Source organism: Bubalus kerabau, chromosome 3 (genome assembly GCF_029407905.1).
Source record: "Bubalus kerabau isolate K-KA32 ecotype Philippines breed swamp buffalo chromosome 3, PCC_UOA_SB_1v2, whole genome shotgun sequence".
Classification (NCBI taxonomy): domain Eukaryota; kingdom Metazoa; phylum Chordata; class Mammalia; order Artiodactyla; family Bovidae; genus Bubalus; species Bubalus kerabau.
In genome coordinates this window covers 93,304,084-93,323,677 of record NC_073626.1, presented here as the reverse complement: position 1 = coordinate 93,323,677, position 19,594 = coordinate 93,304,084, and the positions used below count along the sequence as shown (strand labels likewise).

At 37.4% G+C, this 19,594-nt stretch overlaps 1 protein-coding gene across 3 annotated transcripts in view; it reads left to right on the top strand.

Annotated features, from left to right (window-relative positions):
* Window positions 1–18,896, top strand: part of GPD2 (glycerol-3-phosphate dehydrogenase 2) — a 149,900-nt gene extending 131,004 nt beyond the window's left edge. For 2 of the 3 annotated variants that reach the window (XM_055572521.1, XM_055572519.1), the window contains exons 10-17: window positions 3,239–3,373; window positions 3,623–3,798; window positions 4,356–4,487; window positions 5,556–5,714; window positions 11,812–11,924; window positions 12,018–12,096; window positions 12,286–12,384; window positions 15,250–18,896. In XM_055572521.1, coding sequence (XP_055428496.1) covers window positions 3,239–3,373; window positions 3,623–3,798; window positions 4,356–4,487; window positions 5,556–5,714; window positions 11,812–11,924; window positions 12,018–12,096; window positions 12,286–12,384; window positions 15,250–15,375 — 1,019 coding nt within the window. In that variant the 3' untranslated portion in view covers window positions 15,376–18,896. The remainder of the gene's footprint in view (window positions 1–3,238; window positions 3,374–3,622; window positions 3,799–4,355; window positions 4,488–5,555; window positions 5,715–11,811; window positions 11,925–12,017; window positions 12,097–12,285; window positions 12,385–15,249) is intronic. The other variant, XM_055572520.1, reaches the window with a different exon arrangement.
* Window positions 18,897–19,594: the final 698 nt, after the last annotated feature.

Sequence of the window (19,594 nt, the reverse complement as noted above, 5' to 3'; positions counted from 1 at the left end):
CAAGGTGAATAGAATCTTTGAGTTCTGAAGCATGCAAGCTAGAGTTGAGGTTTTTCCTCACATATTATACCATGGTGAGTTCTTGGCTACAGCCAAGATGATGTTCTTGGCTACAGCTGGAATGGTAGGGTCAATTTCTGGGTAAGAACTTGAGGGTAGGAGTACTTAATTTAGTAAAAATATTTTCATTTCTTTGAATTGATGAGATTAGTAGGAGAGAAGGATACTTTGAAATGATAAGTATGGAGCATGCTGTGACAGTAAAGTATTTTGGAGAGAGTCACATTTTAGTACAGCAGATTATATTCTCACTGTCAGATTTCACTGAATGGTTGCTCCATTGGAGACATGGGCAAGGTGGCCCTGGGGGAGTTACCCAGTTTGACAATTTACCAGGACAAGTCTGAGATGTACTACTTGACAGTTTGTTCTAGAACTGCCTTATGCAAAATTACAGCCTATACGTGTGAATATCGTGTGCTTATTTAAATTTAAATTAGTTAAAATGAGATAAACTTTGAATTTCAGTTTCTCAGTTGCATGGACCACATTTCAAGTGCTTTATAAGCTCATGCAGCTAGTGGCTGTTGAATTAGACAGTGTAGGTACAAAACAGTTCCATCACTGCAGAAAAGTCTATGGAACAACTCTATGTAAGCTAGAGGTACTTACATAGACAATTTAGAAGCAAATACTCAATTTATTAGAGTCATTGAATTTGTATTTTTTGTTGTTATAAAATAAAGAATGCATTATCTTGTAAAAGAAGATCTCCAGATATAAGAAGTCTCAAGAGGTGATTAATTTCGTGATTGAGCAAAATCTTCAGTGCAGGGCCCTTACTGCTTTTCACTCCACCACCCTCCAGGTTGGCTTTGCCCCGCAGTTGTTTCCCATTTTGTTACAATATGGCTGCAGAAGTTCCTAGCAGTATTGGAAGGTCCTCTATGCTATCTGTCCAGTGCTCGTGAATCTGTTACCAAAGAGAACTTTAATTAGAGTGTAACAGTGCGCGAGGTTTCCATTGTGGGTGAATAAGTAATAAAGAGAGAAACCTGTTAGTTCAGTTTGCTGCTGTCTTTTCTACAAGAGGTTAGAATTCATGTTTCATATATTTAGCTATGCTGTTCCCTGGGCCTAGATTATACCCACAGCCCTGACTGGTCACTACTTAATTTAGATGGTAGAGAGGTAAAAAGTGCTTTATTCTTCGTCACATCCCCCCGCCCCCTGCAAAACGGCATTTTGAATAATCCATACAAGTCATTAAATCTCATGGTTGGGAGAAAACTGATAGACGGTAGATCCCCTGATCCAACCACACTCTAACATAATAATATAACAATGCTGTAGGCCATAAAACCTGATTCTTACTTTAAATGTGATCTAAACTTTGATTATCCTAAATGTATCTTTTTAAGTAAATTTTATCTCAGTATTCATCTGATATAATTCTCAGACTAAAAAACGGAATGCTAAGATATCAAGCAAAATAAATTAAGGTTCTTGACCTGTTATGAAGTTTTCCTGATAATGTTTTCTCTTCCTTTTTTTGAGTATCAATTTCAAAAATAAGGATTAAAAATCATATCAGTATATATTGTGCTTCATTTAGTTTTCCTCCCTGAATGAAAAACTCAAATGTTTTAGTTTGGTCTTTTTGTTTCAGATAGTACAGATTCATAGATATGTTTTTCTGCCTGTTATACCAGAAAAGGTAAAGCATTTGTCACAAGGATTATTTGGATGTGCTTTAAATTTACTTTAGAAAGTTTAGTTTTCTACCAAATAATTTTAAGATCAGTCAGAAGGCTGTGAGAATTGAAACCAAATTCCTGATCAGTGTGGCTGCCTAAGGAATTTCAGAGACACACTTTGAGACTTTGCAGTGACCACAATGACGTTCTAAGTGGTTGGCTAAGTTTTATTTTTGACTCAGAGGGCAGTTTGAACCCTAATGGAAAATAGTGGTAATTTCCTAGTTAAGCTTTTTGTAAAGATTAAAATATTGCATGGTTTGTGTTGTGGTTTTACAAGACTTTTGTGGGATTGTGTGGAGTGAGAATTAACCCCCATTCCATGGAAACCATCAGAATTAAATCTGTTGAAGAAGATCCCCCCCTAAGGGAGCAAATCTAGGGATGGTATCCCAGTATCAAGATGCCCTCATGGTCACCAGTTAACAAGACTGGAAGCCTTAGGTTTTCCTCACTAGCGTATGAGTTTTATTCTCGCTTTGTTTAGATTCAGTGTTGGAATATGGGTTTAATTAAACACCCCTGTAGAGATGTACAGGTACCTCTTTCTTTCAGATTGTAGTCATATTACGAGTGTGGCCCTTAACGAGCTATGCCAAAATATGTCGGATTACCTTAGCCTTAGATGAAGTTATCTTTACCAGACATCTATCTTTCGTTTGAGATCAAGATGGAGAGATTGTCTGTCATCCAGTATAACTTTTTAGGGTCTTTTCCCTGTACTTGGTTATGTGCTCTTTTTTTGGACTGGTCTAATATTTAGTCATTTCAAAGTCTTTGTGATTCTTTACACAAGAATTTGCTAGATGTATATTAAATATTTTTCAAAGTCTGCTTTGTCTAAATATATAGGAGGTTCACTATATAAGAATACACAATTCAGATGTGAATGGGATCTGAAATCCAGATTGCCCTGTTCTCCTAATAAGTATTTTTGTCTTTTCTGGGAAGAGATAGCAGGATATATTCTTGGAGGAGATATGACAACACATAAGCCTTTTGGTTTGTTTGGTTTGTTTTTGTGTCTGCTTTACTGTTGTTGTTCTTTGTAACTACTGCAGATTGTCCCAGCTGAGGGCTGCTAACATTTATTTTGTTTCCTTTTTGAGAACCCATATCAGTGATTTTTCCAGAATTTTGCTTTTTTTTTCACCTCCTTTACCATTTTTCTGGCTGCTCTGCACAGCATGCAGGATCTTAGTTCCCCTACCAGAGATCAAACCTGTGCCCCTTGCAATGGAATCATGGACCTAACCCCTGGACCTAACCAAGGGCCTAACCACCGAACTGCCGGGGATGTCACCATCCCCATTGTAACTTACCACTCATCTAGCTCTTATATTTAAGGGCTTTTCCTCCCTTTTAAACCACATATTATGTGTTCCTTTTACTGAACTATTTTCTGCTTATTAATTATTTCATGGTTTTGTTGAGATGTCTTTGAGTCATCCTTTTTAACTCTTGGCATTGATCCTTCCCAGTGAGAAGAGGGGACGTCCTGGCTGCGTGGAGTGGTATTCGCCCCCTTGTGACAGATCCCAAGTCTGCAGACACGAAGTCCATCTCCCGAAACCATGTCGTGGACATCAGCGAGAGTGGCCTTATCACTATAGCAGGTACAGGATGCTACCTTGTGGTTGGATGTGCTTTGGATAGCAACTTGAGTTAAATTCTCCCATCAAAATCTCATTTAATGCTAATGAGCAGGTTTTTTTTTTTTTTTTTAATGATTCTGAGTAACATCCATGGCTTCACCACATTTGTTATAAACAACAGGTGAATTTTCTTATTAATAAGTTGAGAAAAGGTTAACTGTAAGAAAAATGGGTAGTAACCTGACGAATGACTTATCAACGTATTTTTAGGTGGAAAGTGGACAACCTATCGATCCATGGCAGAAGATACCATAAATGCCGCAGTCAAGGCACACAATTTGAAAGCAGGACCAAGTAGAACAGTTGGGCTTTTCCTTCAGGGGGGCAAAGACTGGAGCCCCACACTCTACATCAGGCTCGTCCAGGACTATGGACTTGAAAGTGAGGTGGGTGTGCATTGCCGCATCATCTTCCTCTTGACTTAATCTCACTGTTGCCGGTAACAGGATCGGCAACCACGGGGCCTCCATGACTTCGAGTTTCCTATAGCTCAATTTGCTTCTGACAGTGTACTGTGGGAGTGAACTAATGGGAAAAAATATTTTGCTTTAGTTGCTAAAAAGCAATGCATGTTTTGGTTTCTGTTTTAGAATCTAGGGTTTGTATGGCTTGTTCCTAGCAGACAGGACCTCCCGAATTCTTTCTCTCTTGACCATAAGGAAGGCTGTTCTTCTGAAGTGATATCAGGAGCACAGTGAAGCTGAAGCTTCATCAGTCACTGGTACAGTGATACATGTGTAGTAGACTTTGTGCTGGCCTAAGCATTCGGAGCCTATGTGGTTTCCTCCCACGAAATCAAAATCGAATGCTCTCCTAGGATTATTAGTTACAGGCTGTTAAAAAAAAAAGAAAACCTGACGAGATAAGCAGGTAGTTTTTTGCTTTGTATCCAGAAGCTACTGATACTTCAAAGGACCTGCCTGATGCAGTTTCATTTCTTTAGGTGGCCCAGCATCTTGCCGCCACCTATGGTGATAAGGCTTTTGAGGTGGCCAAGATGGCAAGTGTGACGGGAAAGCGGTGGCCCATTGTTGGGGTGCGTCTGGTGTCGGAATTTCCATACATTGAAGCAGAGGTATGTGAATGGCCCTGTGGAAGTTTCCCATCTGCCCTGGGATACTTTTCATCTGTTCACTCTTCGTCCTCTTTAGAAATTATACATAGCTAAGTTTTAATACAGAAATATCAGCTATAAGCTGGAGCAAAATGTCTGCCCAGCACATTTGTAAATTGTAAACAAATATGTAAATTGTTTCATTTACATAATTTTAATTTCATCTCTGAAGTTATATTGATAGTGATAACAATAATCACAGAAAATATGGATTTCTTTCTGCTCCACAGAGCTATCCCAAGTCTTATTGACTCAGTTGTTTTGCCCCTTTTGAGAGTTTGGAGCTCCTCAAGTTTGTACCACTTCCGTTCTGCCTGATGACATTTTTTTTTTTTTGACATGGACCATTTTTCAAGTCTTTATTGAATTTGTCAGTGTTGCTTCTGTTTTATGTTTTGGTTTTTTGGCCATGGGGCATTTGGTATCTTAACTCCCTGACCAGGAATCAAACCCACACCCTCTGCATTGGAAGGCAGAGTCTTAACCGGTGGACCGCCAGGAAAGTCCCTGATGATATGTCTTGACTTGACATTTATAATTCACTACATCTTAAATACGAGTGTCCAGTAAGCATTTTGTTGTTGACTGAATGCAAGACTTCTGTCATCTGATTACTCTGAGACATAAAACTGTGGACAGCCTTCAGAGATGAGACTGTAACTTTTTAATTTTAACTTTAAACTTGTTCTTTGCCTATTCAGCTATGTGTATTAACATCCTTGTCATAAACAAAAGAAGTGATTACTGTGGATGGTAACTGAGAAGTGATGCAGTTTACATGTTTGGGGCAGTTTCTGTTCAAGGAGAAGACAATAACTCTTATCCAAATTGTTTCAATTTCCAAATCTCCTTTGGCAGGCAGAAAAATGGGGAAATTGTGTGATGTCACTATTTGCTTCATGCCTGCTAGACTAGGGAACCAGAGTATATAAAGAAAAACATCACTGTACCTAAGCATGGATTTTAAGTGAAGCTTTATTTCCCTCCTTTTAAAAAAGGCTTAAATTAATCATTTTAATTCAAACCTAGGTGAAATACGGGATTAAGGAGTATGCTTGTACCGCTGTGGATATGATTTCACGTCGTACTCGCCTGGCCTTCCTAAATGTGCAGGCAGCAGAGGAGGCCCTACCCAGGATTGTTGAATTGATGGGCCGAGAATTGAATTGGGATGATTCTAAAAAAGAGGTATTATATAGAAGTCTCTAAAACCACGTTTTCCATTATAGACATGGAATGTCTTAATCTGTTAGTAGAGGCTAACAGTTATTTTCTCTTTTTTTGATTGGGGGGCAGTGGCTTTACAATGTTGTGTTGGTTTCTGCTGTACAACAAAGCGAATTGGCTCTGTGTATACATATATCCCTTCCCTCTTGGATCTGCTCCCTAGCCCCCACCCCACCCCACCCCTCTAGGTCATCGCAGAGCACTGAGCTGAGCTCCCTGTGCGGTTCAGCAGGTTCCCACTGGCTTATCTGTTTTACACATGGTAGTGTATATATGTCAAACCTAATCTTCCAATTTACTGTCCCCGTTACCCCTCTGCCCTCTCATGTCCATATATCTGTTCTGTACATCCATGTCTCTTTTCCTGCCCAGCAAATAGGTTCAGAGGCTAGCACAGTTTTTGATGGTGACTTTATAATTCCTGCCAATTTCTGCATGTGTTTAATACTACTAGGCCTTAGGAAACTGGAAAGATATTCTTGTAACAAATATGTCATCATAACAAATTCTGGTAACAAATATCCTTGTAACCAAATATTCTTCTTGGTTGTTTTTGGAAAATCCCTTATAGAAAAATGTTCTAAAATTTGTGGTCGTAATTCCTGAAAAAGTAAGATAATAATGATTGTGGGTAGAACCTTTTCTGGTTTTCATTGAAAACATTCTTAGAATGTATTCTTCAGTGAAATTCACACTCCTGCAAGTTTGCCTTTGGTAGGAAATCGTGGTTTTATGGCCTGACCACAAATGCTTATTGATTTGTGTCATTTGAAACTTTATATCCAAATTTAAAAAAAGAAAGCCATCGATGCTCAGATGTCCACATATACAGCCCAGGGCCTCTTGTAATAAACAGATCGTCATGATTTTTAATTAAACCAAAGTTTCAGGCAGAGGCATTTTCTTGTATTTATTCAGAAACTATTCCCTGTGTTAATTGGTTTAGTTCCTTTCCCCTAGTCTTTCTTGAACCTATTCCATTTAGGCTCCTTCACGGCCACTTTGCTGTTAGTGGCTCTGGTCACACTTTCCGGTCTCCTCCATGTTGCTCCATGTTCTTGGCTCTCGTCATCCTTTTAGTCAGCCAGTTAGTGGCCTTCCTATAGTTGATTCCTCCCTCTTTCCTATACACCACCTGTCTTAGTCTATTCAGGCTGCTCTGACAGGATACCATAGACTGAATGGCTTACACAACATAAATGTATTTCTCACAGTTCTGGAGGCTGGAAATCTGAGATCGGGGTGCCAGGGTGAGATGGTTGGGTTCTGGTGAGAGCCTTCCTCCTGGCTTTCAGACAGCTACTTTCAGGAGGAGATGCAGGTAGGGGGTACTGTCTGGTCTGTTCTGTTGAGTGTGCTAATCCCAACAAGGTTTATCTAAAATTAGTTACCTCCCCAAAGTCCTATTTCCAAATCCTATCATATTGGAGGTTAGGCTGTCAGCATACGAATTTGGGAGGATACAGTTCAGTCCATGTAGTGTATCCCAGGTGGCACTTGTGGTAAAGAATCCTCCTGCCAATGTAGGCGATGCAAGAGACCCAGGTTTTATCACTGGGTTGGAAAGATCCCCTGGAGAAGGAAATGCAACCCACTCCAGTATTCTTGCCTGGAGAATTCCATGGGCAGAGGAGATGGGTGGGCTACAGTCCATGAGGTTGCAAAGAGTCAGACATGACTGAGCGACTAACACTTAGACTGTTAGAATCCGTCTTCAGGGGTGAAGCCATAGCCCTACATTTAAAATATTCTCCATCGGTCATGTTCATGCCACATATGTAGTGTACTGATGGTAGAAATCACTGGAAAGAACTTCTTAATCCTGGTCACAGTGCTGTCAGGCATAACCTTTACCCTCATTTTACAGATGAGAAAACAGACTCAGGGAGTAAGTCTCGGTGAGAGTTCATACAACCAGTAGATTTTGGAACTGGGATTGAAGCCAGGTGTCCAGATCCTGGATGCCCTTCTCCCACCCAGCCCTTTTGCCTCTGCATTGGCGGGACTGGTTTATATAGCTCTTCTGGTTTTGAGTTTGGGTTTGGCCAGTTTTAAAGCTATATAGTGAGGCAACACTAGAGTGAAACTTACTCCTGTGCTACTGCCAATCATTTCTACCATGTAGAAGGACTGGGGATAATGTGTTCCTGTAAAAATTATGGTTGGAGTGATTTGAATATGCAGGAAGGTGCTTTGTGCCAGGAATGCAGGCTGTAGGAGGTAGGAAGAAGAAAGAAAACTCTGTGAACTGGCTGTGTTCAGCCCTCCCGAGGAAACTAGATTTACATGGGTTTAGGTTTTATGAGCAGATTTATGTACTCAGAAATATTCTCCCAGTCCCCTAAACAAACAAAATAACAGAAATAAGAGACCTAAAGTTATTGCTCAGTATCTGAGATATAGGAGTATTCATGAGAACAGTAGATAGTCTAGAGAGAACAAAGGAGAGGGGAGAAAGAATTAAAGGTTACTGGACTGCTAAGAAAAGGTTAAAAGCACTGGGATTATGTAACCTGCAAAAGTGAAAGAGGAGCAGGGTGATGAATAACTCTCTGTAGATGAATTGTGGTTGTTTTTACCAGTCAATACTTAACTGAGTGACTTGTATCCTGAGCATTATACTAAATATTTAGGGGAATAATAAATAGCTCATAGTTTCAAGGATCTTCAGATTTAATCGAGTGGTTACAACACACACACACACACACACACACACACACACACACACACACACATATATATATATACACCTCAGACATGTGTGTGTATTTTCCAAAATTTATAAGATGATTTAGAGAACCGTTATTTAAGACCAAAGGCAGCCAACTTAGAACTGATTAAGGAGGAAGGCATTAGCTAGGGGAGTTGGGGATTGATGGAGGAGGTGGTGAGGATATTTAGGAATGCAACACTGCCAAATTGTGTTTTACACAATTATATATGTTAATATGTGTGTGTGCGTGCTTAGTCGTGTCTGACTCTGCAACCCCTTGGACTGTAGCCTGCCAGTTTCCTCTATGGGATTCTATGGGATTCTTCAGGCAAGAATACTGGAATGAGTTGCCATTTCCTCCTCCAGATGATCTTCCAGACCCAGGGATCAAACTCTCATCTCCTGTGGCTCCTGCTTTGGCAGGCAGATTCTTTGCCACTTGAGCCACCTGGGAAGCTCTATGTAAAAACAATACATAATTATAAATAAATAATCAGTGTCTAAATTAATAACAGTGAAAAGATGACTATATGGTCAAAAGAGTTTGGGAAAATCTGAGTTAAGCAAATGAAACCATTTTCCCTAGTGCAGATAATTTGGTGCCTTTAAAGTGCTTATGTGCATTGTCAGTCTCCCAAAGGCAGCTTATTTGGGGACAGATCCAACTCTCACATGTTGGAAGGACTGGTGGAAAGGGAAACTAGTATTGCTTTAGGATGTATTTTGGGAAATGCTGCAGTAATACTTGGTAATGTAGACTTTATAACCTGCAGAGAAAACATGCATTTCATTGAGAGACTTTAAAAAGAAGACCACTTAAGTAGATTGAGGGGATCTCCCAAAGGGAAATTATTTCAAAATTGATTCCAACAAGAAGAATAAAGAGGAAGCAAGTGAAGAAATGGAGTGACCATGGACAGAGCAAACTGATAAGCACCAAATATCAAACAGAGGGAAGATAGGTGCTCAGCAGCGGAAGAGTACCCAGGACAATCAGAATGTATATGAATAGTGTCAGCAACTCGCAAAAATCCTAAAAACATTAAAAGTAGCTTTTAAAACTAGAAAAGAGTTCAAAGAAAGTCTAACCTAGATCCTTGCTCAGAGGTAGCTAGCACCAGATTTTTGATTGCCAGAGAAGGGAGGGAACCTTTCAACTCATAGTTTAATTCCAATTTGTTTTTTCTTTTTCTCCTATTTGTCAAGGAGAATGATTTTCATTGTGAGAAAAGCAAAATAAATATTGATAAGAGGAAATAGGCATTTAAATAGGAGACTGCTCTAAATGCGTTTTTATGCCAACTCAGAAATTTTATATACCTCAGGGTACTCAGAGAATTTGCAGATGGGGTTTATTTAACTACTGTCGAGGTTTAAAATATTATGGCAAATAGGAACAGAATCAGAAGACAGAAGGTGGGCAAATGTAGTACCACATTCTTAAGTTGGCTGCTTGGGTCCTGAGTAACTAATGAAAGTGGAGAAATAAAGTTTATAACCTATAAGCCTGTGGTCTTGGCATTGGTCTTGGGCTGTTTTGTAGGTTATGGCATTTAAGTTTGTTTTATCAGTATTTAGCAAGAAGTAGTGATCTCTGGAAGGTAATAATTAATCACTTAGAAAAAAATCACTTCAGATATAGCTTTTCAGGAAAAGCACATGATTGTTAGATTGAGGATATGTTATAGACATAATATGTTTGGATTCCATAAAGCATTTTATGAAGCCCCCTGTGATGTCTTTTTAAAATAATGGATTTGTAACTAGTCAAATGATCATCTTTGGTGTACTCGTAAGAAACTGGAGGAAGGGTGAATGCTTGGTGATAGATTGAAGCAATGGGTGAAATTGCAATTACATTAGGTATAATTTAATAGAGACAAATGGCAGACCTTGTATTAGGTAGAAAAACAACACCATCCATTCATGATAGATTTGACAAGACTTAACAGTAGCATATGCAAAAAAGAAATATATTTTTTGTTAACTGTAAATGCATAGCAGGTAACAGTGGATCATGGCTGCCCCCAAGTGCAATTACAATCTTAAGCTTCCTAAAGAAATCATATATCTAGACTAATGATGCTGATAGTTACTTCTTTCTAGGTACTTGCCAGATCTCTGTTGGAGTATTGTGTTGTGTTCTGACCATTTTATTACATGACAGACTAGCTGTGGTTTGGGAGAAATTATCCAGCATGGTGAAGGGATTTAAAATCATGTGTTATACAGGAGAGTAAAAAAACTCTTAAGAAGGAAAGCTCTATTGGTTTGGTCAAAAAGCTTGTTTGGGTTTTACCGAAACAGCTTAGGAAAAACCAGAACGAACTTTTTTGCCAACTCAATATTTGTTGTGCTGTGATACAGGAAAAAAATCTTTTGACTTAGAAAAAATTACTCTCAGAAAGTTTCACTAATCCCAAACAAATTGGTAGAATTGCAGTGTTCACAGCAATAGGTAGTATTAGTTGAGGCTGGGATCATTGAAAACAAGAAAGGTAACTATTCAATAGACTAGCGTTTTTTTTTTTTTTTTTTTTCCAAAGCTCTGTCATTTCCATCCAACTAGCAGCATCCAAGCATTATTGGACAAGGAAATGGCAACCCACTCCAGTGTTCTTGCCTGGAGAATCCCAGGGACGGGGAGCCTGGTGGGCTGCGCTCTATGGGGTTGCACAGAGCTGGACACGACTGAAGTGACTTAGCAGCTTAGCAGCAGCATCCAAGTGACAAAATGTTAGAATTGGTTAACCCACGATGTCTGTCTTGATACAGCATGCCGCATTATAATAGTTATTTACTTTTAATTGCTCTTTGGTCACCAAACCACAAAGATTTGGTCCTGTAGATTTTGCTAGTCAATACTGTGGAGGAATTTTCAGCAATAAAAACAAACAGTATTAAAGCATGCAACAACATGAATGACTCTGAGAATCGTTATGCTATGTGAAAGTAGTCAAACACAGAAGACTACATACTATATGAACCCTTTAATATGAAATTCTAGAAAAGACAAAACTCTGGTGACAAAATCAGATCAGTGGTTGCCTAGGGGTAGAGGTCAAGGGAAGGAAGCAATTGGAATAGGAATGAGGAAGCTTTTTAGGGGATAGAAATGCTCTTTATCTTGTTCGTGGTAGCGTATAAACAGACTGTGTACCTAAAGTTGGTGAATTTTATTGAATAAAATTATACTTCAGTAAAACTAGAGGAAATAAAAAATTGTCCTGGCCAGAAAAATGAGGATGAACTTTCTGTTTAGAAAACCAAGTGGAAAAAAAGGAGAAAAAAAAATCAATAATTCTTTCCATAAATCTTTGAACTTTGTGTGTGTCTGTGTTTTAGGAAGAACTTGAAACAGCCAGGAAGTTTCTATATTATGAAATGGGCTATAAATCTCGATCAGAACAGTTAACAGATCGCTCTGAAATTAGCCTACTGCCTTCAGACATTGACAGGTACTTCTAATAAGTTTCTGTCTCCCTCTCTCTCTCTCTTTTTGTCTTCACTTACCTAAGTATATTTTTCCATTATTTACCATTGTGTTCCAGGTACAAGAAGAGATTTCATAAATTCGATGCAGACCAGAAAGGCTTTATTACCATTGTTGATGTTCAACGTGTATTAGAGGTATTTTTTATGGTTCAGTGTCTTTGATAGCAGAGGAATGTAAAGATTATCCTAGATAATTTTTTTCTCATCTAGTGCTATCTATAAATACTATTTCTCTCTGAATTTTTGAAAGGCTAGTAATGTTAATAAAAGGAAATACATAATTTTTAGTGAAACTTCATTATTTTGTGCTTTCCTTTTACTTAGAGTATCAGCGTCCAAATGGATGAAAATACGCTACATGAAATTCTGAATGAAGTAGATTTGAATAAAAATGGACAGGTTGAACTCAATGAATTTTTGCAGGTGAGTTGTGGTGACAGGAAACAGGAATAGTTGCTTGTTATCTGTCCGCCATCATTAGATTCTCAGGAAAGGGCTCCAAGTCAGCACAGTTGTTGCCTCATCTGACAAAGAAGAAGCTTGAAGCCAGAGAAGGTTGACATGTCCTAAAGGATATGACTTTGCATGGTGTGTGTTCTTTTGCTTTTTATAAGATACATTATGTTGTATTGGGCAATTTAGATTAAATCTAGGTTAATTATGGCTTAAAGGGATAAATCAGAAATGTGCTTTATAAAGAAATATGCTGTGGGAGACCACTGCCGGATACTTCTTTACTTCTAAAGTACAGCGTTTATTTTTAATAGAGGAAGTTTAAAGAAATCAAAGTTGTGTTCATTTGAGAATCATATTCACTTGAGAACCCAAAATGAAATGGTTGTATTCTTACGTTACAACAAACCTGAAAAGCAAGAGAAAGGAAAGCTATAGTCTAGGGTCAAGACCATGTAATCCAAGCATCTTTATTTCTAATTTTCCACTTATTCAAGGTTCAGTTGTTTAATAACAACCGGAAAGAAAGTAAATTTTGTTACTTCAAAATGGATGCTATACATGAATCCTTAAAAGTTCCTTAAAAGAAGGAAACTCAACCACCTCATACGTTATTTGTAACTGTCCATAGAACTCTGCTCTTATGAAGAATGTATTGGTTTCCAGACAGGCCAGGTTTTTTCTGTAGTGCTTCTTGGGCAGGTATTTCAAATGAATGCCAGGTCTTGCTTGCACCATGGCAATGATGAATGCTGAACATGAAATAAATTAATGCTGGGGATTTTGGTCAATGTCAGCCCTTTCTTCACTGTGTCAAGTTAAACAAACAAGATCAAGGCAAAGGAAATGGTAATTGTCTCTCTGGAGATGAGCAGCAGATAAGAGCATTGTTGAATCTAAATGCAGAAAATTTTCACGGGTTGTGTCCAGCATTACAAAAAAGAATGTTACTTCTTTAGCTTCCTGTTTAATTAGGTGGACATTTGAAATTGAGTTTAAAATGTATGCTTGGAAATTAGAAACCATTTCATACATTTTTTGTCTGGTTGTTTTCCATGAGAAATTTTTTTGTCTGTCTCAGGATTTTAGAAAACTTTTCTTCAAATAAATAGCTAATGCTTCATTTCATATAGGTTGTAAATAGACAGCAGCATTTAGGGTTCAAAGACCTGAGGTCTTAGAAACAATAAGAGTCTAATGTTATGGATATGGATTTTGGGTGTTAAGTAATTTTCTTGAGTGCAGTAGAGCTAAACACATAGAAAATAATTTAAACTACTTGCAAGTTTTCTTATGGTCTTTTTAATAATTATTTCTTGTCCAGTTCTAAGTGAAAGGGACTAGTGATGCTTTACTAAGTGCATACATAGTATAATTTTCAACTTAAAAAATGCTGATTATATTTCTTATGAAATATATTCACACCCAAATGTTATTTTTTCTTGTAATATGGTTTTAAAAAATATGTAATGTTTGAAGAAAACTTTGATTTGTTAAAAGTTGATACATCACACAACCTTTATGGATAAAGGAAAAAAAAAAAAACTCCAGCTCTCTCAGTTCTGTTAGTGCTGATAAACTTTGAAGGTATTCATTGAATCAGACAAAACAGTAAACAAGACATTGCTGTCTTTAGATGTCCACATTCTTTGTTATACGATTCATAGATGAAGAGTATCTTTTCAGGGTTTTGTTTCATTTTTATTAAAATAGTTTCCCTTTCTGAAGATTAAGAGCCCGTGTGTATCCCATTAGATAGTTTTGAATATAGATATTTTAAAATAATCCTCATGGAAGATCTCTGTAGATTCTGCATCATTATATGACTTTATTTTTAGGTTTGGACTCTAATGACTTCTGCATGTAGGAGTCCATCTCTAATAAACAGTAGCTTGTGAAACAGCTTTTAATAAGGTCATGAAATTCTGATCCAGCCCCTCGGCAGATGCCTCTGACCCTTATTCAGAGTCATTTTTAAGAAATGTATCTCTTTAGACTAGAAACTATAACCCTAAAAATATTTTGAGGATTTACATATATATATATATATACACATACATACTCCTGATGAATGACTAAATCAGTTCTTTAAAAAATAGATAAAAAATATTGAAGAAGTGAGATCAAGAAAAGCAAATAGTTAAAACCACATCAACTTGAAAAGGAAAAAAAAAAACCCCATGCTCATAATTGCACAGTGCCTTCCAGATTAAAGGCCTTTGCCCGCCGACTGCATGTAATTTCAAGACTAATTCTGATTTTATCCACTGGATAAAAATGAATTAGCTAAAATCTGGGCTGTGGAGTGCTTTTACTTCTTAAGGTAGATCTCTGGGTCCATTTTCAAGGACTTAAATGTAAATGATTTTAAAAAGTCTTTAAGGAATTTGGATTTGGGGGACTTGAAGTTGTCAAGTACAATAACACTAAAAAAGAGTAGTTAAATATGTCACGGTTTGTCTTTGTTCAATCCCTGAGATTCCTTTTTAAGGTTTTAAAATGGAATTAAAGATTCAATATTTGAGTTGCTCAAAAAAATGTATATGTGCTGAGCTCATTAAGGGGCAAAATGTGATGTATTCAATCTGCATTTTAAAGGCAGACTGATTTGCTAGATAGGTGTTGGTTTTTGCAGCCCTGGCAAAATACCTGCCCCTTTGCCCCTTTTTGAAATGTTTGAAAATCATAGTTTCTTCTGTGAACTGTAGTACCTGCTATGGTTTTGATGGGGCACTTAATTATCCTCACCTGCTGCAAGGGTTACTATTAAAATGCTGTGAAGACCAGGAGTAAGCTGGTCGGCCTTTTGAATCTGTTACCTATTTTCTCTTTAAGCTGATGAGTGCTATTCAAAAAGGAAGGGTGTCTGGAAGCCGGCTTGCTATACTCATGAAAACTGCCGAAGAAAACCTTGATAGAAGAGTTCCCATCCCTGTGGACCGAAGTTGTGGAGGATTGTGAGTCTGAGCAGTGAATCCACAGCCGACAAACATAGGAACAACAAATCATCATGTAACAAACCAGAGAGGACCGACACCACTCCAAAACAGTAGACACGGATAGCTGCCTGTTCTAACACTGGGAAACATTCCAAAGCTTTAGGGTGTCGATGTAGACCCTTTATTGGTATTTGCCATTCAGTCTAGCTTCTTAAAAGTGTATTTTATCATCTTTTCTCATTTTCAGTGCACACTGATTTAATGTTTTGCTTTCATTTTGTGATCTGTTAGACTGGACATACTCCCTTTTTGTTTATTCATTTATTCTAAGTCAATTTGAGAGAATATTTTGGCAAAAATTGAAACGAGAAGCTGGAAGCATTTTGTGAGATGCACAAACCTCTGGACATTAAGCTTGTTCATAGTATTTGTTCTTAAAAGAAATAGAGTGGGACCTATTAAAACAATAGCATTTCTGGAGACCTCTCAGCCCCCTTCTTCCTTCAGCTTGTCTGCCTTCTTTATCCATACTTTATATCTAAGCATGACTGGTAAAACTGGAGAGGGAAAAAAAGTTTAGATCTGGTTATAAGAGCAAGTCTCAAAGAGAATCTCTGAAGGCTTCCAGAACCACAGGTACGAGGTCTAAGGACAGCACTGACATTTGCTGGGAGGTGCGGTGATAGTTTCATTTCAGCAGTTCAGTCTTCCCCCAGTCACTGCGAGTTTTTCTTTGACTGTTACACTTGCCAGGAAGATCCCTGCTTTTCTTATTTTAAAACCAGGATTTAAGTGGCAAGTTGGATACAGTGGGATGGGACTAGATTTCTCAAATCTTTACAGTTGTAATAAATTGAAGGATTAAAAAACCTGTGTTCATATAGCCACATATATAGCACAGTTTTCAATTCTCAAATCCTAAATGTTGGAGCATGTGATACCATCGAACATGGCCTATTTTGCTTAGGTTATTGCTTAGGTTAGGGAATATTTATAAACAGATAGTAAAAGAGAATAGAAATAGCCTATTAGTTAACTTTAATTATAATTATTTGTAAAAAGGCACACAATTACAACGTTCATGGTCATTTTAATTGCTTAAAGCCTTTCTCCTTCTGTACTAGATGGAAAAGTTCTCAACCAAAAAGAAAAAGAAAAAAGAAAACCATACTCGACTCACACTCACACATGTCCACCATCACACATATACACAGTCACAGAAAGACAAAACAAAAAGATCAATCTGCCCAGAATTTAGTAAACACATAATATACTGAATTTAAAGGGCCAATTTGGCATGCTTTTATAATACTTTGGTGGCATTTTAGCCAGTCGTCTAAATATGTCTTCTTTGTGCTTCCTCTTGTGAAGTTAACTACCTGCTTCTTTTGATTTTTAAGATCACGTTGTGTATAAAATAGGAAATGTGACCCTTTTTTAATGTCAGGTTTTCATTGTGCAGACTTAATTTTTCAAACTGGTACATAAAACACTTTTGTGCTGTTATTTCTATATATGTCAACATTGTAGAATATCTTTATGTCTCATTCGAGTTGGGCATGAGCCTGTCTGTCATAATATACACACTGGAGGTTAGCTCACCTAAGCCCCCACCCTCACCTCAGAAACAGATAAGGTAGCACGGTAACTCATTTTGCTTTTAAAATGAAGTTTAGACTTGCCACTTCCTTAAGGAAAACCTAAAACAGAGCAAGTGAGGCTCCCAAGTATCACTGTGAACTTTTTCTTTTAAGGTGTAATTTTTTTTTTTTTTGCACTGGTTTCTTTTCCTTTTTTTTTTTTTTTTTAAATAATAGACGCATGTGGTTTTGTAGTTTTGTTTTTCTATCAAGATAGTAATTTCACTGTTTAGAGCCCAGCGACCCTTAATAGAAGAGCTGTCCTTTAAAACATCAGAGATGATGTACCACAGTATTATACATTTGTGCTCTCTCTCTTTCTCTTCATTTCTAGTTAAATCAAGATAACGATGGCTTGTATCCCCCCTGAATCCATTACAGTAGGGATCGGGCTTATGACCTGAGTGGCCTGGGCAGAACTGTATTTGAAAAGAGGCCTTGTTTGTGCACGCTTTGCTTTGAGTGAAGTTCCTTTAAGGACAAAGAAAAGCACACTTTTCTTCCTTTGAGCATATCTGCCTTTGCTTAAAATCTGCTAATTCTAAAACATACGCTCCTTCACCAATCCCAGAGTCTCGTCTTGGAAATGAGCTGGTTCCAAGTCTTTACTGTGAATAAAGCACCCCCGCATTTTGTATAAAGTTCTTAATTAAACCTGTGCAGCTTCTTTACCTGATTTCAGAAAAGGAGAGAAGAAATGGGGGGTGGGGTGTAAGTGTGATTCAAAATCTATTCCAAGCGCCAAAAGAATTTTTTTTCTTTTTTGTATAAATATGGTATTAGCTGATTCTGTTGGGCTGGGTGTGGGGTGTGTGGAAGACTGTCTTTTGTCATCAAGTGATTTGTTTAAAGAGCCTTTAATGGGATTCAGGTGAAGGTACCCCCATCTGTGGTGGAGAGCTGAATGCTCCCTTCAGTGGCCCTTCGCACAGTCATAACAAGAGCAGAAATGCCAGATTATTTGTTAAACCAAGGTTGTCTGCCTCATTGCCGTCATGCTGTTTGCAATATTCTTGCTTTCAATCAGTTTAACTTTAGGATTTCCACTACTAAATGCATGCTCCCTATTCTGCTTTAGTTTCTAGCTTTGTATTGTCTTTTTTCAAAGTATGTAGTTTGCTCTTTTATACAACAACAAAATTTCATTCTTTTACTGAACTGTAAGAATGATCATTGATCTTATTTCCCTTTTTTATGTATTTGTAAAGATTTTTGGCATATGAATGTAATAACATTGAAGTCAGTGACACTAATACCTTGCATTGTTTTGCATTATGTCCACCCTTTATAGGGGGTAAAAAAGCCCTACTGTGCTTTGAAAGAATGTCAAGTATAAGCCCAGTTCTGGAGTCGATATACACACTGCATGTTTTCATATATGGCATTTTTTATGTATTGTGTTGGGTTATTGTTCTAGATTGGACTGTTAAATACTATGTTTGAGGCTGGGTTGTCATTTTTATAACTGTCTTGGTGTTTTATCGCCATTATTTATTACTTTTGATATACAGAATGAGCTGCATGCATTTATAGAGCAATAAGAGGATGTATTTAATGTGCCTTGTTTTTAACTGAATAAGAACTGAAAGCATGAATCAATAAAGCTGATTAAAATGGTCCATTTACTGGCATGTTGATGTACCTTGAAGTCAGAGAAATAACTTTGATGACTTGTAGTTTAAAAAAAAGTTTGGAAATATTTTCACAAACTGTATTTTTAATTGCATTCACACATTAATACTTTTCGCTTGCAATTTTGTAATTTTATCTCAAAAGTGAATCCCTGCATAGACTGATGTAATTTTATGAGACTGCCAGATTTATTTGTATTAATTTGTTGCTGGAACCTTTAGGGCACGACTTCTGTATTTGTGCAATCCTATTCTAAAATTACATGCATCCAGTTACAAGTCTGTTGAATTCTTTTTTTCCTTTCTTTTTTTTTTTCCTTTTGTCAACCAGAGCCTTTTAGCCTGAGCATTCCCAGGCACACTGATGAATTTTATCATAACCAAAATCAATAGAAATGAATGGGAAAGATTACATAATCCATTTTGATCATCTTACATGTCAAGTTAGTGTAGGGTTGCCAAGTGTTGATAAATGCTCTGACAGAAAAAATGCTATATATTTTCATTGTCAGTAAATCAGTAAAGCTGTTATCAGTTTTAACACAAATTTTATAATGCCTATGTTATGTTATAGGTTTTAATTTACACATGTATATGGAGCATTGTCTCCATTTGTGGTTTAGAAGCTCTGCCTCTTGGTTTTGCGTGCTCAAAGGCCTGTGTGAGCTTCAGAGGTTCTTTGAAATCATATAGAATAACACAGAGCACTAGTCCCCAGACAGACTTGGAACAATGAACTGTTTGTTCAAGGCCTGGAAAAAATATCTAAGAGCTCAAAACACTGTTTATTTGATTTAGCTCATCACACTTCATAGCAGTTTAAAATTTGTCAACATAAAATTTGTCAAAATACATTACTCCTGGTTTTCTAAATGTGTAAAATTTTGGGTAATCCAAGGAAGAGAGATAGATACTCACATCAATACTTTGCAATCTTGGTCAGTACTGCATTATCACTCATGGCAGATTT